Source organism: Hydra vulgaris, chromosome 12 (assembly GCF_038396675.1).
Source record: "Hydra vulgaris chromosome 12, alternate assembly HydraT2T_AEP".
Lineage (NCBI taxonomy): Eukaryota > Metazoa > Cnidaria > Hydrozoa > Anthoathecata > Hydridae > Hydra > Hydra vulgaris.
The window spans coordinates 38,612,501-38,637,762 of NC_088931.1; the positions used below are offsets into that span (position 1 = coordinate 38,612,501).

The 25,262-nt window shown below is 28.3% G+C and overlaps 1 protein-coding gene across 1 annotated transcript in view; it reads left to right on the plus strand.

Moving 5' to 3' along the window:
• LOC100212449 (NEDD4-binding protein 2) overlaps positions 1-25,262 on the plus strand; it is an 80,248-nt gene that overhangs the window by 25,792 nt on the left and 29,194 nt on the right. Inside the window, exons 10-17 of the mRNA XM_065813161.1 lie at positions 15,118-15,154; positions 15,347-15,469; positions 15,554-15,585; positions 15,749-15,861; positions 15,960-16,272; positions 16,356-16,423; positions 16,524-16,621; positions 23,630-23,738. Of these exons, the coding sequence (XP_065669233.1) occupies positions 15,118-15,154; positions 15,347-15,469; positions 15,554-15,585; positions 15,749-15,861; positions 15,960-16,272; positions 16,356-16,423; positions 16,524-16,621; positions 23,630-23,738 (893 nt within the window). The remainder of the gene's footprint in view (positions 1-15,117; positions 15,155-15,346; positions 15,470-15,553; positions 15,586-15,748; positions 15,862-15,959; positions 16,273-16,355; positions 16,424-16,523; positions 16,622-23,629; positions 23,739-25,262) is intronic.

Below are 25,262 nucleotides of genomic sequence, written 5' to 3' on the forward strand. Positions count from 1 at the left end.
AAGACATTATTAAGGGCAGGTAAATTTTGACAATTGTTTAATATACAATTAATCTTGCTTAAAAACTTTTTTTCTTCAATCATAAATATTATGTCATTAGTGTTTATTTGAAATACAAATAACTAAAAATTTGTATACTAATTTGACATAAGCATGAGCATACTTAAGTTTAGAGTTTGCATAATGCCTAAATAAGTCATATATAAAACATAAAAATCCTTGTAACTTTCACCTGTGTAACATTCAACAATATATTATCACCTTTGATTTGTAAATAAATAGTTATAATTAGTGTCCTTTGTACAATGCCAAGTTGAATTTGTTGACTTGTGTAAATTCAGCCCGAACATCTTGTACATGATCTCCATAATTTTCCTCAAAGTTTATTTTATCTGGAATTTCTAATCCTAAGCAATCGCATAGGTTTTCCAGTAAATGGCGCATAAAATATATTCTGCAGTGTATTGTTTGGATAAACATATGTTAGGATATCTCTCTCTTTTTGAGATGACCAAAGGATTGCTCCCCATCACTATCTATCTCAAAGTAAACTTTATTGAAATATATTTTCTCTGGTGTAGTTGGCTGATTAAATGGTGTAATTTTGACTGTTAACAAGCAAAAAGGAAACCTGCATTAGGATTATATTCCAATGTCTTTTTTAATTTTTAAATTTGTTTTTATTCTTAATTTTGTTTTTTATTTTTATTTTTTTTTTATTTTTAGCAGTTCCCACAAATCCACTACAAAGTTTTATTCCACCTTTTCTACATTTTCACAAGCAAGAAAAGTTTCTTTTGCCATTCTGTAACCGGTTGCCTGAAAAAATTACTGTTTGTTTAATATCAAATAAAATCAGTCAAATCATTCATAGCCATTTCAAGAAGTATTGGAAATATAGGTTCACCAAACCCCGACCCTTTTCTTTTTGAAGTTATTTTATTTGTTGTCACAATTTTTTAGCGATAGTATTTTGTTTGCAATCTTCTGCCTCTGTTTCTCCTCTAAATTGTTATTAAAGAGAGACTCAGCGGCAACTCCTCAGTGAGGTAGTGATTGCAATAAGCAATAGTTAAATCAATAGTTTTATACTCTTATAATGAATTAGTAAGATTTAAATTGCTTATCGAAGCTGCTAAAGATATAGATGAACTTAGCCTCCATGGAATATAACAAATACAACAAAATAAACAAGCGTTTGTAGCCTAGTAAGTTACTGTCTAGCAAAAACTGTTCCTTTAGGTAGCTGGCTGATTTTCAACAGTACAAATTTTAATGAGTATATCAATTTTGATATCCACCTTGCATTGTGCTGAGTGCCTGGTCTATTAAATCTAAAGAATACTGCATTTTGCCCATTACTTAGATAAAGCAATGTTAATTGAATGAGTTCTCTACAATCAACTCTATTGAAATTTTGACTCATTGCTTCTAGGCAAAGAGTGGTAATCTTTTTTGTTTATCAAAGACTGTTCTGGGCTTGAAATAAGTATCGCAATAGCTAATCGTTTTTTGTACCTTTGCAATTAGTTCTTTCTTAAAAAAAATATTTTAGCGATTTGTTTTGTTTATTTTTTTGTTATTATTTTTCTAATTTTGCTTCTTTTTTTTTTGGCATTCTTAAAAATACAGAATGTTCTTGTCTGAGATTTTTATTAGAGGTAATAAAGTCACGCTAAATTTAACTTTTAATTAGAAGTATGGTTATTTGCTCTCTTATGCATAATCAAGTAACAATATCATATTTAGAAGATAGTGCAATCGAGGAAGAAAGTTTTATTTAAATCGTAAACATTTTAATTAGTGAATTATTTTTTTTGTTTGTTTTAGTTTTTGAAATTAGTATAAAAAGCAAAAGCGTTTAAAACACAGCAAACTTTAAACAAGTGATAAAAATATAATTATAAAAAGTTATCCTACTGCTGCTCAAAATATTTTTTTTTGTTCAAAAATAAAATTTAAGCAAGTAGATGTAATAATTTATAAAAATAATTTAGAAAAAATGTGGTAGCTAAAAAGTTTAGTAATTTTTGAGTTTACTTGTTTGTTTTTCTGATTTGATCTTACTCGCTTTGTCTATAGATAATAGAGCGTGTTTTTGCACAGATATTAAATTTAAAGTTTTATTGCTATAATGTTTTAATAATTTAATTTCAATAATTCAATTTATTCTAGAGTTGTTAATCGGAATTGCATTTCTGTAAAGATAAAATTTTTTCTGAAGTATATAGAGAAATAGGAATTTTTTTTCTTCGTATGAACATTACAAAACATTTAAAATTGTCGATGTTCATTTTGCGAATGCTACTTAAGAAATTTACCTATTTGCAAGTTGAATTACGAAATAAAACTTTTTTACTCTATATGAAAGTAATAAATCGCACTTGGGTAATTCCATGTCAAATGAGCCAGAAATTTTGAAAAAAATGTCACCCTGTATTTCAGATTTTGCTGATTTTTATACAGTTGAGAGTACTTGGTATAATAAGAAATTTCTTGAAAATTTTAGCCTCTAGCTCCAAGAAGATCCTGATATAACAAGTGATGCGTAAGTTATCAGACAAAATAAAAACGTCAATAACTTATTTATAAATAAAAAAAACAAACTACTATTATATTTTTTTTAAATAAAGCATTTATCTTTTAATAAAAGTATATTATTTTTTATATGAAAAAACACCACCATCTGCAATTGATCTCAATTTTGCTCTGACGCCTTTCATATGTGACTGTAAAAAGTTTAAATCAATTTCTTGTAGTTTTAGTTTAATGCGATCAATCAAAACTTGCTCTGTTGAAGCTTACCAATCTCCCTCATAAACCTTCTGTGCCAAATGTCCCCAAAAATTTTCAATTGGTCATGCTTGAGGCACATTTGGGGGATTGGATTCTTTATCAACGTAATAGACATATTGGTCCATCCAATTTAGAGAATCTTTAGAATAATGAGAACTAGCTAAATCTGGCCAAAATAAATAGTTAAAGTTTCCATGATACTTGTGAATAAATGGAAGAAGTTGTTTTTCTAAACATTCATTAATATAGATTGATGAATTGATCGCTACAGCCTTGGAAGTGCGAAACAATGGCTCGGACATACCACGGTCAGATATGGCTATCCACATTAATAATTTTTTTGGAAATTTCTCTTTTCCTATAAAACGAACACTTTCTGGGCATGTCTTTTTGTTGTTTGTGTAGTATCCAGAACCTCCAGGCATGTTGTCCCCTGCAAAACAAAAGTATTTTTCGTCATCGATTGCTGGAAGCAATTTTGTGTTATAGAATTGGTTAACTAGTTTCCTGCTTCTTTTCTTTGCCTTTATTTGTTGTTCTATAGTGTATTTTTGAGTCTTTTCACATTTTCTATATTTAATATTCATTTTTTTTAACTGACGACCAATTGTCGATTGATTTACACCAAATTTAATACCTATTTTTCTCTGACTGACCCCTTTTGGATTGTTGACAAGTCTGGTTAATTCGGCTTTCTTTTCTCTAGTCCAGGATGTCGGACGACCAGGGTGCTTTCTATCAGAAAACGATTGAACAGTTTCAAGTCTTTTTAGGTTATCATATATTGTACTTCGAGCAAATCTTTCCTTTTCAAAATGATTTACGATTTTTTTTTAATTAGATTTATTTACAAAAAACATTTTTAGTCGCTTTCGAAAAGATTCTCGTTCAGCTGCATTTAACCTCATTTTAAATAATTGTGTTTCAAATAATAAAGTTTTTATTTTATAGAACGTTTATGCCTACGCATAAAACCACAAAAACTAATTATTATGCTTAAATAATGAAATTAGGATTTGTCCGATAACTTCCGCATCACCCGTTATGACCATATTACTTTTAATAAATATTGACCAGCACCCTCTTATCCCCTCAGAATTGCAACGTTTATTTAGAGGTTTCAAACCACATAACTTTAAAAATATTTGATTTTTTTACTTAAAAATTTGTACTTAACTATTTTTAGGGATGATATATCTAATAAAATGATCAGAAATATATAAAATTATTATTTAGTACCTGTATTGATCAATTTAAATAAATTTAAGCAATTTTTTATGTACCTGTTTTTAATACCCAAAAAACTCATGTGGCCTTGACGATATCAAAAATAAATTTTATGCATTCTATATTCATTGATCTCATAAGATATTGTAAGAGTGTTAAATACATACTTACACACTATAACTGCAACTAAAGCTTTAAATTATAACTTATATTGTAAATTTTAAGAGTAATTTAGGCTATTGTAAACCTTGCCAAACAAGAATATTATGAGATATCATGTTTAAAAAATAGCAATTACAACCTAATGTGCAAAAGAAACATTTTTGTACTAAGGCAACCCCTACCTACAAAGCCACGGCATATATATATATATATAAATATATATATACGTATATATTATGTATATATAATATATGTATATATAATATATGTATATATAATATATGTGTAACAAGGGACGAATTAAGTGATCGTAAATTGAAAATTCCGTAAAAAATTCTGGTCTTTTAATTTTTAGTTTCTTAAAAAACAGTGAACTCAGTTTTTATGGATCTTAAAAATCGACTTTAACTAATTTCATTAAGAGTCTCATAACTTACACGTCTAAAATAATACTTTTATAAAACAGCCGTTAATCTAGCCAGATTAACCACTGTATTATGTATTTAAATAGCAAGGTAAATACAAAAAAGGGAAAAGAAAAAGAAAATACAGGATTCAAATACTTAATGTTATATGACAAAAATATAAGTTAAATAAAGTACATTAAATATAAACTACATCAATTTTTAATGAATTTGATATTTTTGTATGTAGCTTTGATGATCAAAGCTACATCAAACCACCAACTTCATTACTCTATGAACTTTTAAAGTGTTTACAAATATATGAAAACATTGATACTAGCGGTACGGCAACTTAAACTCTATTATAATTTTCATTGGTTGATTTTAAAGTTTAGGTGTGTTTTTTTAGTAACTTGACAAATAAGTGTGGAAAAACTTAGATTGTAATCTCTGATTTTATATTCCTTTCTATAATAAAATAAAGTAATGTTTTGAAAAAAAATTTGTTTTATGTTAAAATTTTTTTATCATGGAAATATAAAGAAATTCTTTCTTCAAAACATCCCTCTTCTTTTATTCAGTGCCATAGCATAGGAGGCAGAGCACTCTCTCAAACCTGTCATTACGGCCCCAAAATTTTAAAAACCTTTGATTATTAGGTATTACTAAACAAAAAAGATCCTCAAATTTAGTAAAGGGCTCTCTAAAATTAGAAAAAGGGTCCCTAATTTCGCTGCTTTCCCCCTTCCCCTTTACCGGATTAAGGAAGCCGTGAGGGCAGCCTAGCTGGCTTATGGCTCTGCTTTTAAGCAATTTCTTCAATTAAAACATTCCTACGTCTTCAGGTAATTATTTTTATAAATAATATAGACTTAATAACGTCTTCAGGTAATTATTTTAAAATGAGTCAATTGTTTTTCCCAATTAGAATCCGACTCATTTAGCAACATTTAACTTTAGCTTCCAAAATCAGCAAAGAATAAAAAATAATTACTCCAAAAAATATATAGTTATAAATAGTTATTCTACTAATAAAATTATGCATAAGCGACGGGAGGCCATGGTGGCTCAAAAAGTGGGGGGCATGGGCATTTTTTTGTGGGCCCTACCTAGGCTGAAAATACACACCATGTAATGCTGAATTGGCTCAAATTTTTTTTTCTCCCTCTTTTTTCTTACGGGCCCTTAAACATAGCCAGTTCCTAGGACAATATACTCCCTGACCCCCCTCTCTACGGCTATGGGCATCGGGGCCATGTTTTATACTTACACCAGTAAGTATAATATAACTAAAAATATTAATAATAATAATTAAAAATATATATTTAAAAAAATAATAGTTGGAATGAAAAAATCGATACCAAAAAACAATATATTTAAAAAAAAAAAAGTAATATTGTTTATAACGCTTATAATACATAACACTGCCAGAATATTCCAGCGTGGTATTATTTGTTATTGTTAGTGGCGGTTAGTTATTATAATTCTGCAAAAATTTTATGATGGTAGTAAAGGGTTGAAGAATAAAAGAAGCTAATTCATCACTATGGCTTTGAGACTTTAATGGCTTTAATTTGCAAAATGATGTTCCAATTACAATCATTTTGAGCTAATTGAAAAGGTTTAAAAACTTTTAAAATTAAAGGTTTAAAATATAATAAATTGAAAGCATAGTAGATCAAGTGAACTAAATATTTAAAAATATAACATCATCTTACCAACTAAAGATAACCATTGTAAATTAGATACTGTTTTGAAATGGGAAAAGAATTTAAATTAAAGTTTGAGTATGGGGTCGTCCATAAAGTACGTACGCTCATAGGGGGGAGGGGGGAGATCTTCAAAAAGCGTACGAAAGCGTATGGGAGGGGGGGGAGGGTTCAGTTAAAAAGTACGTACTTCGATTTTCTAATTTATCACAATTAACCAGCTAATCAATAGAAAAGTTACATTCTGACTAAAGATTCTAGTTTGCCAACATAAAAAGATGTATGGTATATAAAGTAGAGGGTATAGTTTTCCTCTATGCACACACATGTATGGGCGCCCTCAGAATTTTTTGATGTTCCAGATAGGACACTTTCACACATTGTGCAAACTCATAACTTAAGTTTGTTTATACCTATGCCAAATGAGGAGGCCTTACAAAATATCAGGATGGCGGAGGCCTGTGAACAAAAAGCCTTTAAGCGCTTACCCTCCCGACCCCCAAAATAAGAGGGGTGTAAATTTTGCATGGTTATAACTTTTTTGGCCTGGGAACAAACGCTTTAGGGCTTTTTCCCAGGCCTCCGCCATCCAAATTTTTTGCAAGGCCACCTCATTTGGCATATTAACAAACTTAAGTTTGCACGATGTGTGAAAGTGTTCTATCTGGAACATCAAAAAATCCTGAGGGGGCCCATGCACACATGCCCGCCCTTATATACTGGCCCTGAGTAAGACCTGAGGGCCGTGGTTGATGGGATGGAGTCACCCCAAAAAAAATGTGTCAATGGCGTCTCAAAGACCGCTAGGTTTTCCTAAAATAAAAAGCTTCTTAAATTAGCAAAAGGGCACAAAATTTGCTGTTGCTCCCTCCCACTGGGTTTTACCCTTTGTTTTCAATATTACTGATCTCGCGTTAGACTCGTTTTTTACTTACTAAAGAGGGGTGCCTGAAAAAAACGTCTTAAGTATAGTTTATTTACATTTGATTCGTTATTAAAACAAAAAAAAGTTTCCAAGATTTGACCGGGAATCGAACCTGGATCTCCGTCAACTATTGCCGCCGCAATAACCTCTCGCCCAAATACACACTTCTGATAAATTTTAAATTTATTTAAATTATTATTTGCATTTATACTTAAAGACGTTTTTAAAATGCGCAAACAAAGAGCTTTGGGGTAGTATAAAGTATCTAAGGTACCCTCCGTCTTTTTTTCTTTTAATTAAACTTTTTTATTAAGAAAAAAAAAAAAGGAGGGATGGGGGGGGATATTTAAGGGAAGTGGGGGGGGTATTTGAAAAACGTACTTACTTTTAAGGGGGGGTGGGACATAAAAGTACGCATGGCAACAGGGGGAGGGGGGTCAAATTTCAAAATTTTTGGCGTACGTACTTTATGGACGACCCCTATGATATCAAAGGAAATGATGTTGTAAGATTATTAAAAAATTTTCTATTTCATGGATTCACCCTAAAACTTCGTCAATTAAAAAAGACAGCGTAAGAAGTCATTGCAACAGTAAACAACATAAGGAAGCACATCTCATCAATTATCGGAGTAATTCGGGTGTGGAAGTTTTAAAAAAATGTATAAATAAAAACACTGATATTAAAATAGGGCTACAAGAAATGGGTGAAAAAGATCGTGACTCACTTAAGAAGAAATTTAATGCAGTTTACTATTTGGTAAAAAAAGAACATTCATTTTCTGATTTCCCTGATTTGCTAGGGCAAATTAAAAAAAAAGGCGTTGATCTTGCTAATAGTTTCTCAACTAATCGAGCTGCTGGTATTTATACAGATTACATCGGTAAAATTGCTAAAGATTCTTTCAGAGATGATTTTAAAGTTAAATAATTCAATTTTAAGTGATGGCAGTTGTGATATTGCTACACTCGAACAGGAATTAGTATATGTGTTGTATTTGTTTAAGGGCAGTCCATGCGTTAAACTTTTGCCGGTTGAAAGCCCTGACAATGGTAATGCTTGTGGTTTACAAATCTGTCTAGAACAAGCATTTACAAGAGTTGAAATTAATGACATGACTAAAAAACTCTTAGGGTAAAATGTAGATGGAGCTAGCGCAAATCTTGGTGTTCATTCAGATTTAGGAGCATTATTAAAAAAAAAATCTCCATGGCTTCAAGTAATACATTGTCTTAACTATCGTCTTGAGCTTGCATTAAAAGATGTTTTTGAAAAATGTACTGCATTTGCAAATTGTGAAAACTTCTTACTTAAGTTACTTTATGAACAATCGCCAAAATGTTTACAAGAATTGAAACTTTTATCAAAGGTTTGGGAAAAATTTGTTCCTAAACTAGCAAAATCATACGGTACTCGTTGACTGGATCATAAGTGGAATGCATTAAAAATAGCTTAAGATAATTATGATGCATATATTTCTCATATAAAATCTCTTAGCTAAACAGATTCTCAGCCGTCAGAAAAAGCCCAATTAAAGGGTTTTTTAAAAGTTTAGAAAAATTCATCTCTTGTAATACATTTATCTGTTTATCTAGATGTTCTTTCACAATTGAGGCGCTTGAGTGTTGGCTTCCAGCAAGATTTACATAATCCTGTAAAAGCTGTCTGCAGGGTGCAGTAATTTAATTGGACAATGGAAAAACTTAAAGATCTTTTAAATAGTTTGTTAGGCAATATTTCAACAGAGCAAACTATTTTAACAAACTACAAAAAATTAATTGAAAGTGTAATCGAAAAAGATGACAATTTTATTTACCAAAACATTCTTTAGAAAATTTTAATAATACTAATGCATCAGTGCAACACATTTATACTGATATAATGAATATTTTAACAACTAGTATGGATTTACGTTTCAAAGATATCAAGGTATCTCCTTTATTCTGTAATTTAATTTTTCTTTTAGACATTTCTTTTTGGCCAATTAACCCTGTAAATACATTTGGTGATAAAGAAATAGCAGAAGTGGTTTCACATTTTAAAGACCTCCTAAAATATGAGGGGTGTAAAACTGATGAAATTTTTATTGAGTGGATTGTTTTAAAAAGTTATATATTTCCAATATTAAAAAATTTGTTAGGTGAACACTATTTGAAAACATGGAAAAAAATATTTACATCAGACATAATGATTACTGAATGCAGAAATGTGTTAGAGGTGTTTGAGTTACTTTTACTTTGTCCATTTACAAACGCTATAGTAGAATGTATGTTTTCTCGCATTAACAGAGTAAAATCAGATTGGAGAAACAAACTTCTTTTCCTATTCGTAAAAGAGATTCAAGACACTCACGTGATCGTCTTGAATCTCTTTTACGAATAGGCAAAGAAGGATGCAGTATCAAGAAATTCAACCCAAGCCCTGTTTTGATGCATGGTATAAAGATAAAACAAGAAGACTATCTGCTGCTCCTCATCGCTATTCGAAAAAACGAAAAAAATCTGCCGATACGAATTGTATTGATCTTTCTCTATTAACAATATCAGATTCAGAAAGAGAAAGTGATAGTGATAACTCTAATGTATAAACTTATTTTGCTATATTTTTTTAAGAAAAATTTGTATTGATTTATTATTAGTTTCAAAATGCACTTAAAAGTCGTAAAAACATATAAGTCATTAAAAATAAAATATATACATATATGGTTTGGCAAAATACTAATTGTTAATTTTTATATTTGGAGAATTTTAAACCACACCTTTTTTTTTAATCTCATATCCTTTTATTCATAATAAATTGCATAAATAAATAATAATATAAATAATTGTTAAATAATCTATAATAAAAAAGACAAGAAAAATGTTGCTACTTATTATTATAAACTATTTGATAATATTTATCTTATGACACAATATTTTTATAATTTATATATTTTAGTTTATAAACATAATTATAAACATAACTAAAAAATAATCACAATAAATCCCAAAATTTAATTGAATCTAGAAAAATTACAAAACTTTAGAAATGTTTGCGAGCATAAACTTCTAAAATCAACAATTTGTAAAACTGTTACAAATGGTCCGAAAAAAACGCTCAAAAATAGTTTTCAAGAAAAAACAAAATTTGAAGACCAGAAACTTTTACGGAATTTTTAGTTCACGATCACTTAACTCGCCCCTTGTGTAATATATATATATATATATAAATATATATATATATATATATATATATATATATATATATATATATATATATATATATATATATATATATATATATATATATATGTATATATATATATATGTATATATATATATATATGTATATATATATATATACTATAATATATGTGTAATACATATATATATATATATATATATATATATATATATATATATATATATATATATATATATATATATATATATATTATATACATATATTATACATATATATACATTTATATATAATATAGGCGTATATATAAACACATATTTGTTATATATATATATATATATATATATGCATACATACACATTAATATATATATATATATTTTTTATATATGTCACTTAATTTTATATATTGATTATATTCAAGGGTTATTCCATATGAAATCACCTAGTTTTTCAAAAGTGCCCTAGGGTCAAATTTGTCAAATTTGCTTCAAATTTTGACATCCCATAGTTTTTATGAAAAAAACACAATCCTGAAAATTTCAGCTTGATTGACCGAACCTTTCAAATGTTATAATTGAATTAATATTAAACAAAATCAGAAAAATTTAAGTATCTGGAGCTTACAGTAGATTTTTTTGAATTTTACCAGATCATAACTTTTTAAATAAAATAGATGATCACCTGAAATTTGTTAGGGTAATAGTTTTTTACCCAAATTGTCTATTTTTGTAGGTGTTTTAGACTGATTTTAAACAGTTCTTGCACCTTAAATTTGCTAAATAACGCAATATTAGAAAATTTTTTGGAAACTTTAATGTGCCACAGTTCAATACCAACAGACAAGCTGTGCTAATTTTTTGTTACTTTTGTATACTTAGAGTAATCACTTGTGGAAAAAATTAACATTATGTGTTAAAAGTTATTTTAGCACTTGCAGCAACCAGTTAAAATATCACTTTTTTTAAAAAATACGATAAATTACATTCACTTTGTAGGCTTAGAAAGTAGTGTAGATAGTTAAAATAAATTATGAAACTTTTTAATGGCAAGGTTCTATATATAGACAATCACCAAAAAAATTTAAAGACCTATACTCTATCTTATGGCATAATTTTAGCATTTTGAGTGCAATGCTTTTTTAGTTTAAAGGGATACCTAATAGCGCAAGTTAAATTATACTTCAAAAAAATAAAAAATGCTGAAAGAAGAAATCTACATACACATGAAACGCAAGTACACTAATTTCTCTCTGATTTACGTAACTCATAATACTTTCATAATCATAGTCACAAGCACTTCTTCCCTTAATGGATAGGGCACTTATTTGACATATTACTTTGCCAAATGGAACCCAACAATGACTTGATTGTGCATCATTAGTCCATTTTAAATTTATTCTGTTTCTATGTATGAATTTTACATCAACATCTTGGTTTTCATTACAAATCTCATGTACAAGCCCTATGTACCATTCATCATCGTTAAAGCATGCAATGTATTTACCAGGTTGAAAGTTTGAAGGATCTTTTTTTGCCAAGTTAATATTATTCAGCAAATGGGTATCACAGATAGTATCGTTTGATATTCTCCATAAAAATAATTTCTCCACCTGGTACAAAACTATGATAGCGTCTTGTGCCTGGGACTGTGCTCATCTCTTCATATCGTTTCTTTAGGTTAAAAATAGTTTCACGATTATTGATATTATCACTTGAAATATAAAATAATTTAACACCATTAATGTTTTTTTCAGCCCATGTAAACAGTTCATTTGATGAGAGAATCTGGTTTGCATTTGCTGCTTGTAGACTCGCTTTTGCTTCTTCTCTTTTTATAGTTCCTCCTATTTTTTTTTGTAGTTCACCTTCCCAAGGCCAAGACAACCACTACAGATAAGGAGGCTACTTGTGGTTATAACCCTCTTCCAACTCTATAACTCCAAAACACGAACCTTGACAAACAAGGCTGCTGCTCGGAGAAACAAGTTGATTGGCAAAAATGCTACATCACTTCTTTGCTACATCCCATGGCAAAAGTCTATGTGATTCTATCACATAGACTTTTGCCATGGGATGTAGCAAAGAAGTGGTGCTCAGCATTTATACTGTGATCTTCAAGATGGTACATGTGTTGATCTAATGTTCTTTTTGCCTCTGATAAGTAGGAGGGTTGTGCTTTTTTGATAAAGTGATGGTGACAAAGATCATACAAAGTTTCACTTAGAGTTTCAATAAACTCAATAATGCTTGTTTGGACTGTGACAAGTGCAGTTCGGTCAGTGGACACCCTAAATTGATTTATTTAGTTAAAGCAGCATGCATCAACTTAGTTTTTGATGATAAGAACATTCGCAAACTGAGTGACTTCCACTACTATCAACTGTAATGCACCACTTTGGCCTCAGCTCACTGAACTTGCTAAATCCAACTTTGTGTTTTAGGTATAACTTCTTCAACTCAAGATAAAGTTCCTTCAATTGAATTAATATTAAATGTTTTTGTTTATGAACTTTTACATTACTTATACAAACAGAAACAGTCTTTTCCTTTTCTTTTCCTGGACATTGTCATGGGAACTCTTCAGATTCATAAATTTCAATGACTTTTTGTTTAACAATATCTTTCAAAGACTGTCCTATTTTAGCCTCAGGTTTAGCAAGTATTTCTTTTTTATTTTTTCAACTTTTGAGCTTTTTTAACAAGATGTTCTGAAAATATTTTGAAAGTTTTTTCAATTGACCAACTATCAGAAGTTAGTGTAAATAGTTGAACTTTTTCTTTCTTCAAACTTATTTTCATTTTATTTTTTATTGCATCTAACAGTTGGTCTATATCATTACAGTTTATACATTTTTGCTCTTTTTCTGATACTTTATCTTTTGGGTCTATATCCAATGCTGACACTACTAGATTTGTCAAACTTGTTGCAATTTTTTAGCTTTTTGCTTTCCATATCCTAATTTTTCGCGTCTTCTTACATTTTTGAGGGGAGATATTTCCAATAAAGACACACTCTTGTTAAGAACTGTCAAGGTCTGAACAACTCAAATCTTCAGCAGCTTCATCTTGACTACTTTCTGTAATTTTTTCAAGTTTGAACTCATTCATACAGTTAGTACGAACTTTTTGACCAGATATGATCTTAAGTTGATTTGCTATTGATATGTTGACTTTACACAATCCCTTGATAATTTTTTTCTTGTGGACTTTAAATGGATCACAACAGTATTTTTAAAGTGCTTCATATCTAGGAATATAGGCTTTTTCATGGGAAAACATATCTCCTCATTTTGTTCAAAAATGTATCATATCCTTTGCATTAAAACTTTAATATCAGTATCTTATAGTCTTATTCTTCCTACCATTCTACAATATGACATTTTATCACAATCTTCATTTAAAACTCTTCCCACACAAGAAGAGTTTTAAATAAAGATTGGATAAATCATTTAAAAGAGGGGTTAAACATGTAACATTATAATCTAAAAATAAACTTTTATACTTTTCCAGTAATAAAATCTTAAAAATGAAATCTCAAGTATAAATGTGATTAAAACTGTCTAAAATGGAACCAGTAAACTATTTCTGCATATAAATATACTGCATACACAAAACTTTTACTTTTTGGTTCTTGCAATATTAAAAACTAAAATAATAAAATCCAGAAAATACTGTGCAGATTTAGATTTTAATACAAACACTTGAAGCAATTGAAGTATTTTACACTCAAATTGGACCCATGTGAAAATTATAACCATCTGAAAATTATATCATTATAATTATATTATATGCATAAAATTTAACAAATACATATTATAAAATCATATCAAATAAATTAGGTTAAGATATTGATAATTTTACTTTAGGAAAAACTGATTATATTTATTTAGGAAAAAAATAAAAATATACACCCAAGTCATAGGTCTACAATCATTTCAAAAGATGGAGTATAGGTCTTAAAATTTTTTTTGGTGATTGTCTATATATAGAACCTTGCCATTAAAAAGTTTCATAATTTATTTTAACTATCTACACTACTTTCTAAGCCTACAAAGTGAATGTAATTTATCGTATTTTTTAAAAAAAGTGATATTTTAACTGGTTGCTGCAAGTGCTAAAATAACTTTTAACACATAATGTTAATTTTTTCCACAAGTGATTACTCTAAGTATACAAAAGTAACAAAAAATTAGCACAGCTTGTCTGTTGGTATTGAACTGTGGCACATTAAAGTTTCCAAAAAATTTTCTAATATTGCGTTATTTAGCAACTTTAAGGTGTAAGAACTCAAAAACTGTTTAAAATCAGTCTAGAACACCTGCAAAAATAGATAATTTGGGTAAAAAACTATTACCCTAAAAAATTTCAGGTGATCATCTATTTTATTTAAAAAGTTATGATCTGGTAAAATTGGAAAAAATCTACTGTAAGCTTTAGATACTCAAATTTTTCCGATTTTGTTCAATATCGATTCAATTATAACTTTTGAACAATTTGGTCAATCAAGCTGAAATTTTCAAGATTGTGTTTTTTTCATAAAAGCTGTGGGTGGTCAAAATTTGAAGCAAATTTGAGGTAGTACCTCAAATTTGCTTCAAATTTTGGTTTATATTTTGTAATACATTATCTTTTTATATATCTTTATAAAAAGATAATGTATTACAAATTATAAATGTGTAACACATTTGCTATAATAATAAGTTATTATTATAGAAAAGAAAGTCTACTGACCAAACAGATTTAAAGTACGGTAAGGAGACATTTTTTCTGTTGTAAGTTTTTGTAATGTTTTGCATTTTAATAATTTGTTGTAATGTTTTGTTTTGCATTTTTTTTTTTTTTTACTTTTTTTTTTTTTTTTTATATATATATACATAAAGCGATCTCAAGTTGCTAGCCAAATTAAATATATCTGGCTAGTTTTTTATTTATTTTTGGCCAGGACAAGAGTTGCGTAGATTGCAAGGTCATCAAACTGATCAAACAGAGTATGTTGATGGTAATACTAAAAAGAAACGAAAAACGGTGCCTATTGGTTTTAGTTATATTAAAGACACAAATTCAGGTATATTTTTAAAACTTTAATTTTTGATAAATTTTATATAGATTTTAAAACAAAAAGTAAATGATTATATTTTTTATTTTACAGATTCCTTACATAGCATAAAAAATCTTACCAAGGTACTTATTTATTTTATTTTATCGGAAGCATTATAATAAATAAATACTATACATCATTATAATATATTTATATTATAGTTATAATTATGTGAAATTATTTTGTTGTAAAATAAATTCTTATTGCATTTAATATTATTGGCTGCTTTTTATTGGTAAAAATTAGGATTCTTCAGGCAAGCAATTAACACTCAAGCAAATGTCTATTCGTGAAGAGCTTTACAAGAGGTTTCCTGGGGCAGATAAAGATGCTCTTAATGATGTGCTCGAATTGAATGGGTATTTTAACAGTTTTTTTGAAAAAGATTACTTTTGTTGATTTAACTTCTTCTTTTTTTTTCTTTAATAAAAGTGATTTACGTTTTCAAACCTTTTAGGTATTGTTTAAAAACGACTATTTCACTGGTGAACTTTTCTTGTAATTTAAAGGATGGAGTTGATAATATTTATGCTAAGGGTTGGAAAGCTGCTGAATTTCCTTCCCACAAGCTTACTATAAAAACTGAAGAAAATGTCAAGGTTAAAAACGAAAACAATGTTTTTCAAAACCTTTCAGAAAAAGATCAAAGTTATAATGATCTACGTGCAGAGGCAAACCAGTTTGCGGAATTGCGAAAAATATATTTTAAAAAAGCTGCTGAGGCATTTCAAGAAAAGAATGGACCTCAAGCCCAATATTATGCAGACCAGGTATTTTATTTGAAAGTTGAGTGATTTTTTATTAAGCAAGTCAAATAGAAAATATTTATGGTTATCTCTTTTCAAAAATTTAGGCTTGCGGTTATACAAATAAAATGAAAGAAGCACATGCTCGTGCTGCTAAAATCACACTTCTTCGAAGGTAAATTTTCTGAATTGCCTTTTTTTCTTTCTTTCTTTGTAAGAAAATCTGACATAAATTGAAATAGAAAAGCATGATGGATTATTAAAGGTATTTTCAGGAATGCAAAAACTTCACCAGATATCATAGACTTGCATGGACTTCATGTTAATGAAGGCATCAAAGCACTCAAAGCACATATAGAAGATTGTAAGAATGGTATAAAAATTTTTGTAAAAAAAAGATGTATAAGAAATAGTATAAATAAAGATTATATATTAATTATTTATTAAAATAACGTTTAAAAATCTTTGATTTTTTAATTTTGGTGTGCATTGCTGAGGCTGCATAAAAATTTTTTTATTTCAACCTTTGATATATTAACAGGTATAAGGCAATTGCATAGTTTATTACTTAAACCACCAAGTACTGTCTGGGTTGAGTCAAATTCTCTCTATTAATTTAAGTCATGACTACCAAAAATATTAAACACAAGATTTCCAGATTCGTAAATTATGGGTTTTGGTAAGTTTATTCAGACAGTTACCTCTATTTCTATACTTGTTCCTCTATTTATCTATCCTCTATTCACCTCTATTTCTATACTTGTTCCTCTATTTATCTATCCTCTATTGACCTCTATTTCTATACTTGTTCCTCTATTTATCTATCCTCTATTGACCTCTATTTCTATACTTGTTCCTCTATTTATCTATCCTCTATTGACCTCTATTTCTATACTTGTTCCTCTATTTATCTATCCTCTATTGACCTCTATTTCTATACTTGTTCCTCTATTTATCTATCCTCTATTGACCTCTATTTCTATACTTGTTCCTCTATTTATCTATCCTCTATTGACCTCTATTTCTATACTTGTTCCTCTATTTATCTATCCTCTATTGACCTCTATTTCTATACTTATTATTTACTTCAATATTTTTTTATTAAGCGGTAGAAAAATAATTCTCTTAAATATTGCTCTTGGAGCAAAAACAAAAAGTGCTTTGCGCACTTTTCCAGCATATTTAGAACATATTAAAACTCTGATCCTGTATATTTATTTCTGAATTTAACACCTTCCTACTTTAAGAAATTTACTACCTTAGATGTGCACGCTTAACTAATTGATTATGTAAACACTTAAGATAAGTATCTCTAACATAATGGCAATTGCATGACATTTCTATTGGTGCTTTTCGAAATTTAAAACTATAATAAAGTTATAATATATATATAAGTATAATAAAGAACTATAACAAAGTTTTAACCTCTCATTAAGACTGTAATTATTTACAAAGCAAAAGAGGATCCAGAAAATAGGTCACAGGGATCTATGTCAAACAAGTTAACTCTATCTGTTAGACTTTTTTTGTAGCAACTTTTTTGTGATAAACTCTCAATAAGATGTTTTCTGAGCTGCAATAGTCATCAAACTTAATTTACTGTCAGTAGTACTAACGCATACACAGGTATTTGTACATAGCGTAAGTGGATTTTTTACATTTGAATATTGCTTTTTACATTTACATATTACATCTCTATTAGTAACAAAATTCTGTATAATAGTAATTTAAATGTAATTTTTATACTTTTTTTTTTTGTTGTTGATAAAATAATGTGGTTTTTAAATATTTCTTTTAAATTTCTGTAAAATGCTGTGTGATATAGTTGCGCTTATTTAGAGTACCTACTTAAAAAGTATTGAACCATTACAATCTACATAAAAAATTTATAAAATTGTTTGTTTTTCGATATGATATATATCCTCAGTAGCGCAGTGGTTTAGTGCGCTGTCTTCTGAACCATTATCCAAATGAATTTGTGGGTTCAAATCCACCGCTAAGCATTAAAACTTAGTGGTGGATTTGAAGTTATCTTATTAAACATATATTATATATGAAAGTTCGATATATGACCTGCAAACTCAACCTAACCTATTGGCAATTATACTTCCAGACATAAGTAAGCTGTACAAATGGAATTTTTACATTAAATGTAAATGACTTATTACTATCAATTTACGTAAGTTTCTTATTTACATCAATTTTTTACACTTCCTTTTAGAAAAGTGCTTAAAGATTCTTTCTCGCCATTAACTCGGCTTTAATGGCTGCCAAGAATTGTCAAACATGTGCAATTGAGGATTATTAAGTTCTGTAAAATTATATTCTAATAAGTTATATAAGATATTCTAATATGTAATTTTATACAAATGTGTATTTCCTACACCAAAATATTTTAATTTGTTTTTGCCAGTTTTATTATATTAGGCATTTCAATACTTTGCAAAAAAAACTAAGATTCAAAAATAAAGAAAGCAATGCTAAAAAAATATGAAATTAAAATAAACTTAAATAGAAAAAAATGAATAATTTAAATAATTTGTGTACTGTTTTTAGTTAAGTTTTTTTAGGGTGGTTATTAAATTTATTCTTTCAAAAGATTTTTTTTTTGCAATATGTATACTTAAATTAACATTTATCATTCGCAACCGGACTTGAAAACCAGTTACTTTAGTGGAACACATACAGCCGTAAGAGCCTCAGGGAAGAAGGAGAAAAGATGATATCAGAGTAAGAGTTAGCTGAAAACTATTAAAAGGTGTTGAACATATGTCCAGTACAAAAGCACAAATTCAAGCAAAGATTTATTATTAATAATTGTTTATATATATTTACAAATAACATAGTAGACCAAAAGGGAGGGGGTGGTTAGAACTAGGTGCACTAACCCGAATGTTAAAAAACAACAGGTATCCAAAATTACAAAGTCCTAAATAATTGGGAATAAAAAATGTGCAGGAATTGAAAGTTAATATGAAACAATTAAGGCGATGTGAAAAATGTGTAGACGGCTTAGCATAATAGAAGCTTAAAAACTATGTGTATATGTCTGTGTGCCTTACTTATAAAATACATCGAGAGGCGTTTTACTTATAAAATACATCGAGAGGCTTTCCTTCTTTTTAAGATGCACTCTTTTTCATATTTTTTCCTATATATTTTTCCAAACATTTTCTTTCTTTTTATCTGCCAATTTTGTTGTTTTTATTTTGTTTATGGTATCATACTGAATGGCTTGGCTCTAGTACAACTGACCTTGCTGGCAATAAAGATCAAAACTATTATTTTTTGTATTCTTTATTCAGATACAGTCAACTTTATGAATTGTTTTCTGAACAACCTAAATCACTTACCTTTACTCTTTTATTTATGTTTTGTCTCTGACCATAGCTTGTGTTTAGTTCCTTCTCACCTTTCTTGAGGTTGTCCAAACCATGCTATGATCTCACTGGCATTTTTATCTTGTTCTTCAACATTATTTTCAGTCAATCATTGTACTTCTTACAACTACCTTTAGGTTATTTAGAATTTAAGTTTTTTTGTGATGATCTTTGGGCTGATGTCTTTGGTCTCTCTGCATAAAATTTTTCATGTTTGTTTTTTGAATTTAGTTCTTCAGGCTTCAGACTTGGTAGCTTTCATCCCTTTTTTATCAATTTAAAAGCAAACCTTAAATGATTTTGTTCACAACCTCAAACACATGATTCTGATCTTATTACCTTTCCCAAGGATAAAGGCAGAATTATTATCAAAGAATTTCCCTTTTCATTTATTTCTTGAATTTAGTAACCACGTTCTTTTTAATATGTTAATCAATTGTTTGACTTTCTAATAACTCTAGAATTTTTATCTTAAATAAATTTGGTTTACCTGTATATCATTTTTGAAAATGTACAATCTTTACTTTGGTTGCCACCTAGGTGACCAAAATAAGCCATGTATGCCACATCAAATCTGTTCTGCTTGTACAAAAAGCTTATGCGATCGGATGAACAAAAAGAAAGCTCCAGATTATACATTGGTAGATAAAATTTTTGAGCCAAAACTGTTAAACTTATTGAATAATCTTGTTAGAGGCATATCACTGTCTAAAGAGAAAGCTTCAAGACTACAGAAAAACTATTTACTTGACAAATATGTTTGTATCAGTTACTGAAGCTTCTTGCTTCAAGACTACAGAAAAACTACTTACTTGACAAATATATTTGTATCAGTTACTGAAGCTTCTTGCTTCAAGACTACAGAAAAACTATTTACTCGATAAATGTGTACATGGTATTCTTTGACAATCTAGACCACTCCAAACAAACCAACTGCTAACTTCTGCTGATGTTTTCAAAGCATTTTATTAAAAATTGACAATTGCACTAGTGTTACTGAAAAAGCAACAGTCACAGCTAATGAAATTAAAGCACTGCACAACAAAGCAAATATTCTTACCATTGAAGTCAGCAGCTAAGTTAATCACATAAAGAGACTAATTAACAAAGTACATGATTATGTTCACTGCAAAAAAACACTTGGGAATCAGGAAAATGTGAAATCTGGATAGATCAAAAAATGGTACAGAAAATTGTAATAAGAAAAGTAGACAAAGAAGAAACAATTAAGCTTCAGAAGAGATAAAAAAGAGGAAGTAAAACATACAATTTACCAATTACAGATAAGAAATTGAAGTTTAATAAAGAAATTGATCCACGTGAAACATATTATAATGATAATGAACATTCAAAGTCAGATGAAGAAATTTCGTCAATTGAGATGTCAGATGATAAAGTGATGTCAAGTGATAATGAGATTTCAAGTGATGAAGAGATCAAGGTTTACAACACTAAACAATATCCTGAGTTGTGTAAGGCCATGGATAGGTGTAAAACCAGTAACAGGGATGCTTGCCAAATAGCAAATGCCATACTAAAAGATTTTGATCTTTTAACACCAGAGAATGCTTCTGATCCAGCAAAACTTTGTCATCAGAAAAATATGTGGAGAAAAAAAGGAAGTTAAAAAGCATGCTGCTGAAGTCCAAGAAGTACTTTGCATTGGATTTGAAGGAAAGCAGGATATTACTTCTGTTGAAACAAGTGGCATCTGAAAAAATTTTAAAGAAGAACATTATGTGATAGTTTCATTTCCGCAAAACAAGTATGTCAATTATGTCATGCCACAAAGTAGTAAAGCTGTTGATATTGTACAAGAGCTATCATTGAGCATCAACAGGATTAAATCATCACACACTTAAGCAGCTGTTGTTTGCAATGGTGCAGGTCCAGCTACTTCAACAGGTATTTTTTGATCCAAAAAATTTAGTTATTGTGAACTTTAAACATATGAAAATGTTAGTGTTGATGTTAAGAAATATTTAAGCTCTGATCAGATATACCTTCTCAAAGCTGGCTTAGCTGTTCAGCAAGAATACACTGCTTGTGATCAAATATTATTCCTCCAGACTGCTATGCCAGGAAATCTCCACCATGCAAGGTGGCTTACAAAGACCAATCGTATTTTTGTTGTATATGTATAAAAAAAATTATGCTCATCCTGAAAACATTTTTCTCGGAGGAGTTTCAAATGAAAATGTATCATTTCATCAGTTTTCATGTGACAAAATAATTGACGCACCACCTACATCACAAATTAGCAAGATAACTGTCTTTGATAAATCAAGCATCAAGCTTGATCCGGAAGCTTTGTCATTCATAAAGATGATTGAATGATCTGTTGCTATTGCAACACCACCACCACTTTTATTAACTGTTTCTAATGATAATCTTAAACATTTCCAGTTCCACGTTGATTTCTTGAGTGGTATTCCATGCCATTCTCAGGCTGTTGAATGTACTATTAAAGACATCTCACTAACTACTATAAAAGTTTTTATACACAAATCAAAAATCAAAAGTGTCAAAAATCTTAAGCAGAATTACTGAAAATTGGCTCTAAATCTAACTTCTTGAGCCATAACAAATAGCAAATAACCAAAACAATTTGCTGTTATGTTTTGTTTACTACACTCTGACTGTTTCTCCTTCAACAACTGCTTGCATTTTTAATGTAACAATGTTGAGTAATGGAGCGTAACATTAAACCACGCACATTTACATTATACAATTATACAGCAATTTTATTTCCCAAAGTTGCAGATCCAAGACACACTTTTATTTTATTTCAATAGGAGAAACTTATATTGCGTGATTTTATATGCAGTCTGACATCAAACTGAGACAGCCAGCTGTCTGGGACTTCAGTACACACATTGATTGATACTAAATAGGGTCATGTAAAGGTAGTGTTACATTGGGACAACAATTTTTTTTTTCATTATTCTTTGTTTTTTTTTCTTTTTCTCAAAAAACTGAATGGATGTAAAGTAGGCAAAAAAATTTGGCAAATGCTTATCTAAATCTACTAAAGAGTATACAGATCAGCAATTGCTTACTCTTTTTGCTTACCATATAGTATATGACTTTTTCAGAAAAAAGAAAAAACAAAGAATAATAAGAGAAAAGATTGCTGCCCCAGCCCAAACTCTCAGTTGATGTAGCAGCACTCCATTGCAGGAACAGGCTATAATGTTGTTGATATATGTACTAAAGCCCCAAGCAGCAGACTATTTAAGTACTTGTATGTATTTTTGATAAAAGTGCTCAATGAAATTAAATAAAATCAAAGCTGTATAAATATGTGAATTATGCTAAATGAAAACAAATAACTTTATAATGCTTGTATTTACTACTTAAAGTTTCATACCTACCACAATTGTCATGTAATAAAAACATGATTTTTTGTGTAAAAAATTTTAACATCTATTATTTTAGTTTTTTAAATTGTTTTTTTAATGATGGCACACAGAGTTATATCTTAAACTCTCTATCAAAAATCATATCTAAAGACAGTATCAGTCTCTATTGTGATGGTGGCCTAATATACTTTGAAATAAATCTAGAAAGAAAGCAATAAATTAAAAAAAAACATTTAAGAAATTTTTAAAATAATTGGGTTCAAGAAAGAAATAGAAACAAACTTAAATTTTTAATTAAGTCAAAAAACATTAACCATTAACACTTTGTTAGCATCTAATTAAGTGCTAATGGTAATTGTTTTTTGTAAATTATTTGTTCTTTGTTTATTTAGTATCAGAAGAATAGCTCTGGTTCTAAATGATGATCTTTTAGTGCTGATGAGTTGTGTTTTTGTGTTGATAACACTGTTTCATGTTGTTTATATTTGTTTTTATCTTTGAATGAGGTTGTCTCTTCTGGCTCAGAGAGTCCTAATCTTTAAATTGATTATTATAGTTAGCATAGTTATATAAATAATAAATAAAATTTTCTATTAGTTTATAATAAAAAAATTTTTATTATAATAATTTTTTTTTCAGTTGGTATCAATTCTATATCAGTAATTACTGGATGGGGAAAACACAGCAAATATAACGAATCACCTCTTCGAAATGCTGTTTTGGTGTATTTACGAAAGTGTAATTATCGGTAAGAGTTTTAAATATTATTGAATTTTAAATACTGTTTAAAATTAATATTGATAATGATCTTATATTTAACATTCTGCCATCTGTGCAGTTTTATTGGGGACTTATAAGTAAAGGGTCAGGTTTATACTAAGAAGGGTTACTTCATATTTAGGCTATAAATTCTATTAATTTATAACATTTTATAAATTTTTTAATAAAATGAGTAATACCAAAGAAAATAAATAATATTTAATTGAACATGGTGTAATTATAATATTTTATAATAAACATAATACTATCCCACTTAAACAACAAAGCGATTAACACATATCAATATAACTCAACTCAGCTTATATATATTTATATCATAAAAAATTAAATGCGTCAATTAAAGCATTTAATTACAATCACATTGTAGTTAAGCTTATTTTCAAACCGGATTAAAAATTAAAAATTATTTAAAAAATGATTTAATATTATTGAACTTTAACAATTTAATTATAACAAACGTTACAAATAAAGCTCGCATTTTGAAAAGACTACTTTTTCTTAAAACAATCTTTTATGTAACATCTTTTGTTTGCTTTATCACAATTTAGTTTTGGGTTATTATATTGGTTATAATGTCATAAAAACTTTTTATTATATTAAATTAATTTTGTTATATGGAATTAATGATCATAATTTTGATATTAATAATGATTTGATATTATGTCGGCAATGCCGACCTAACTGCCAATCTACAAGTGTTTGAGGTTGGCAAAAAATATGCACACATGTATTAGGATGCCATAAACCCCCCTTTAGATAAAAAGTCATAACTTTGTAAATAATTTAAGCCTAATTTAAGCTCAATTGTGCAATATTTAGTACATGCCTTTTTAAATATTAATATGAAGTCCATTTTCTATTTATCGGATCTCTAATAATATTTTAAAATATTCAAAAAAAGGAAAGTCTGGAACTCAAATAAAATTTATAAAAATTTTAAAGACTATAACTTTTTCGTGTAAACATTTGTTTAGATTTTTTTTTGATTTTACTGCATCAAAACTAAAGTCATCATGTTAAATGTAAAAAACATTAAAATTTACAAGTTTTTTCATACCTTTTTATATATTATTTTTGTTTTCAAAAACCATTGTTTTTTTTTATAATACAATTTATTTATAAAATTGTTCTTTATTTGAGTATCAGGTTAACCTATTTTTAAAGAACTTTTTAAACAATGATTTTTTTATTGAAAAAGGTGTTTAAGACATCTTTATGTATATATATATATATATATATATATATATATATATATATATATATATATATATATATATATATATATATATATATATATATATATATATATATAAATATATATATATATATATATATATATATATATATATATAAATATATATATATATATATATATATATATATATATATATATATATTATATATATATATATATATATATATATATATATATATATATGTATTAGTAGAAAATCACTTAACAAAAATTTTTTTCATTTTACACTGTTTCATC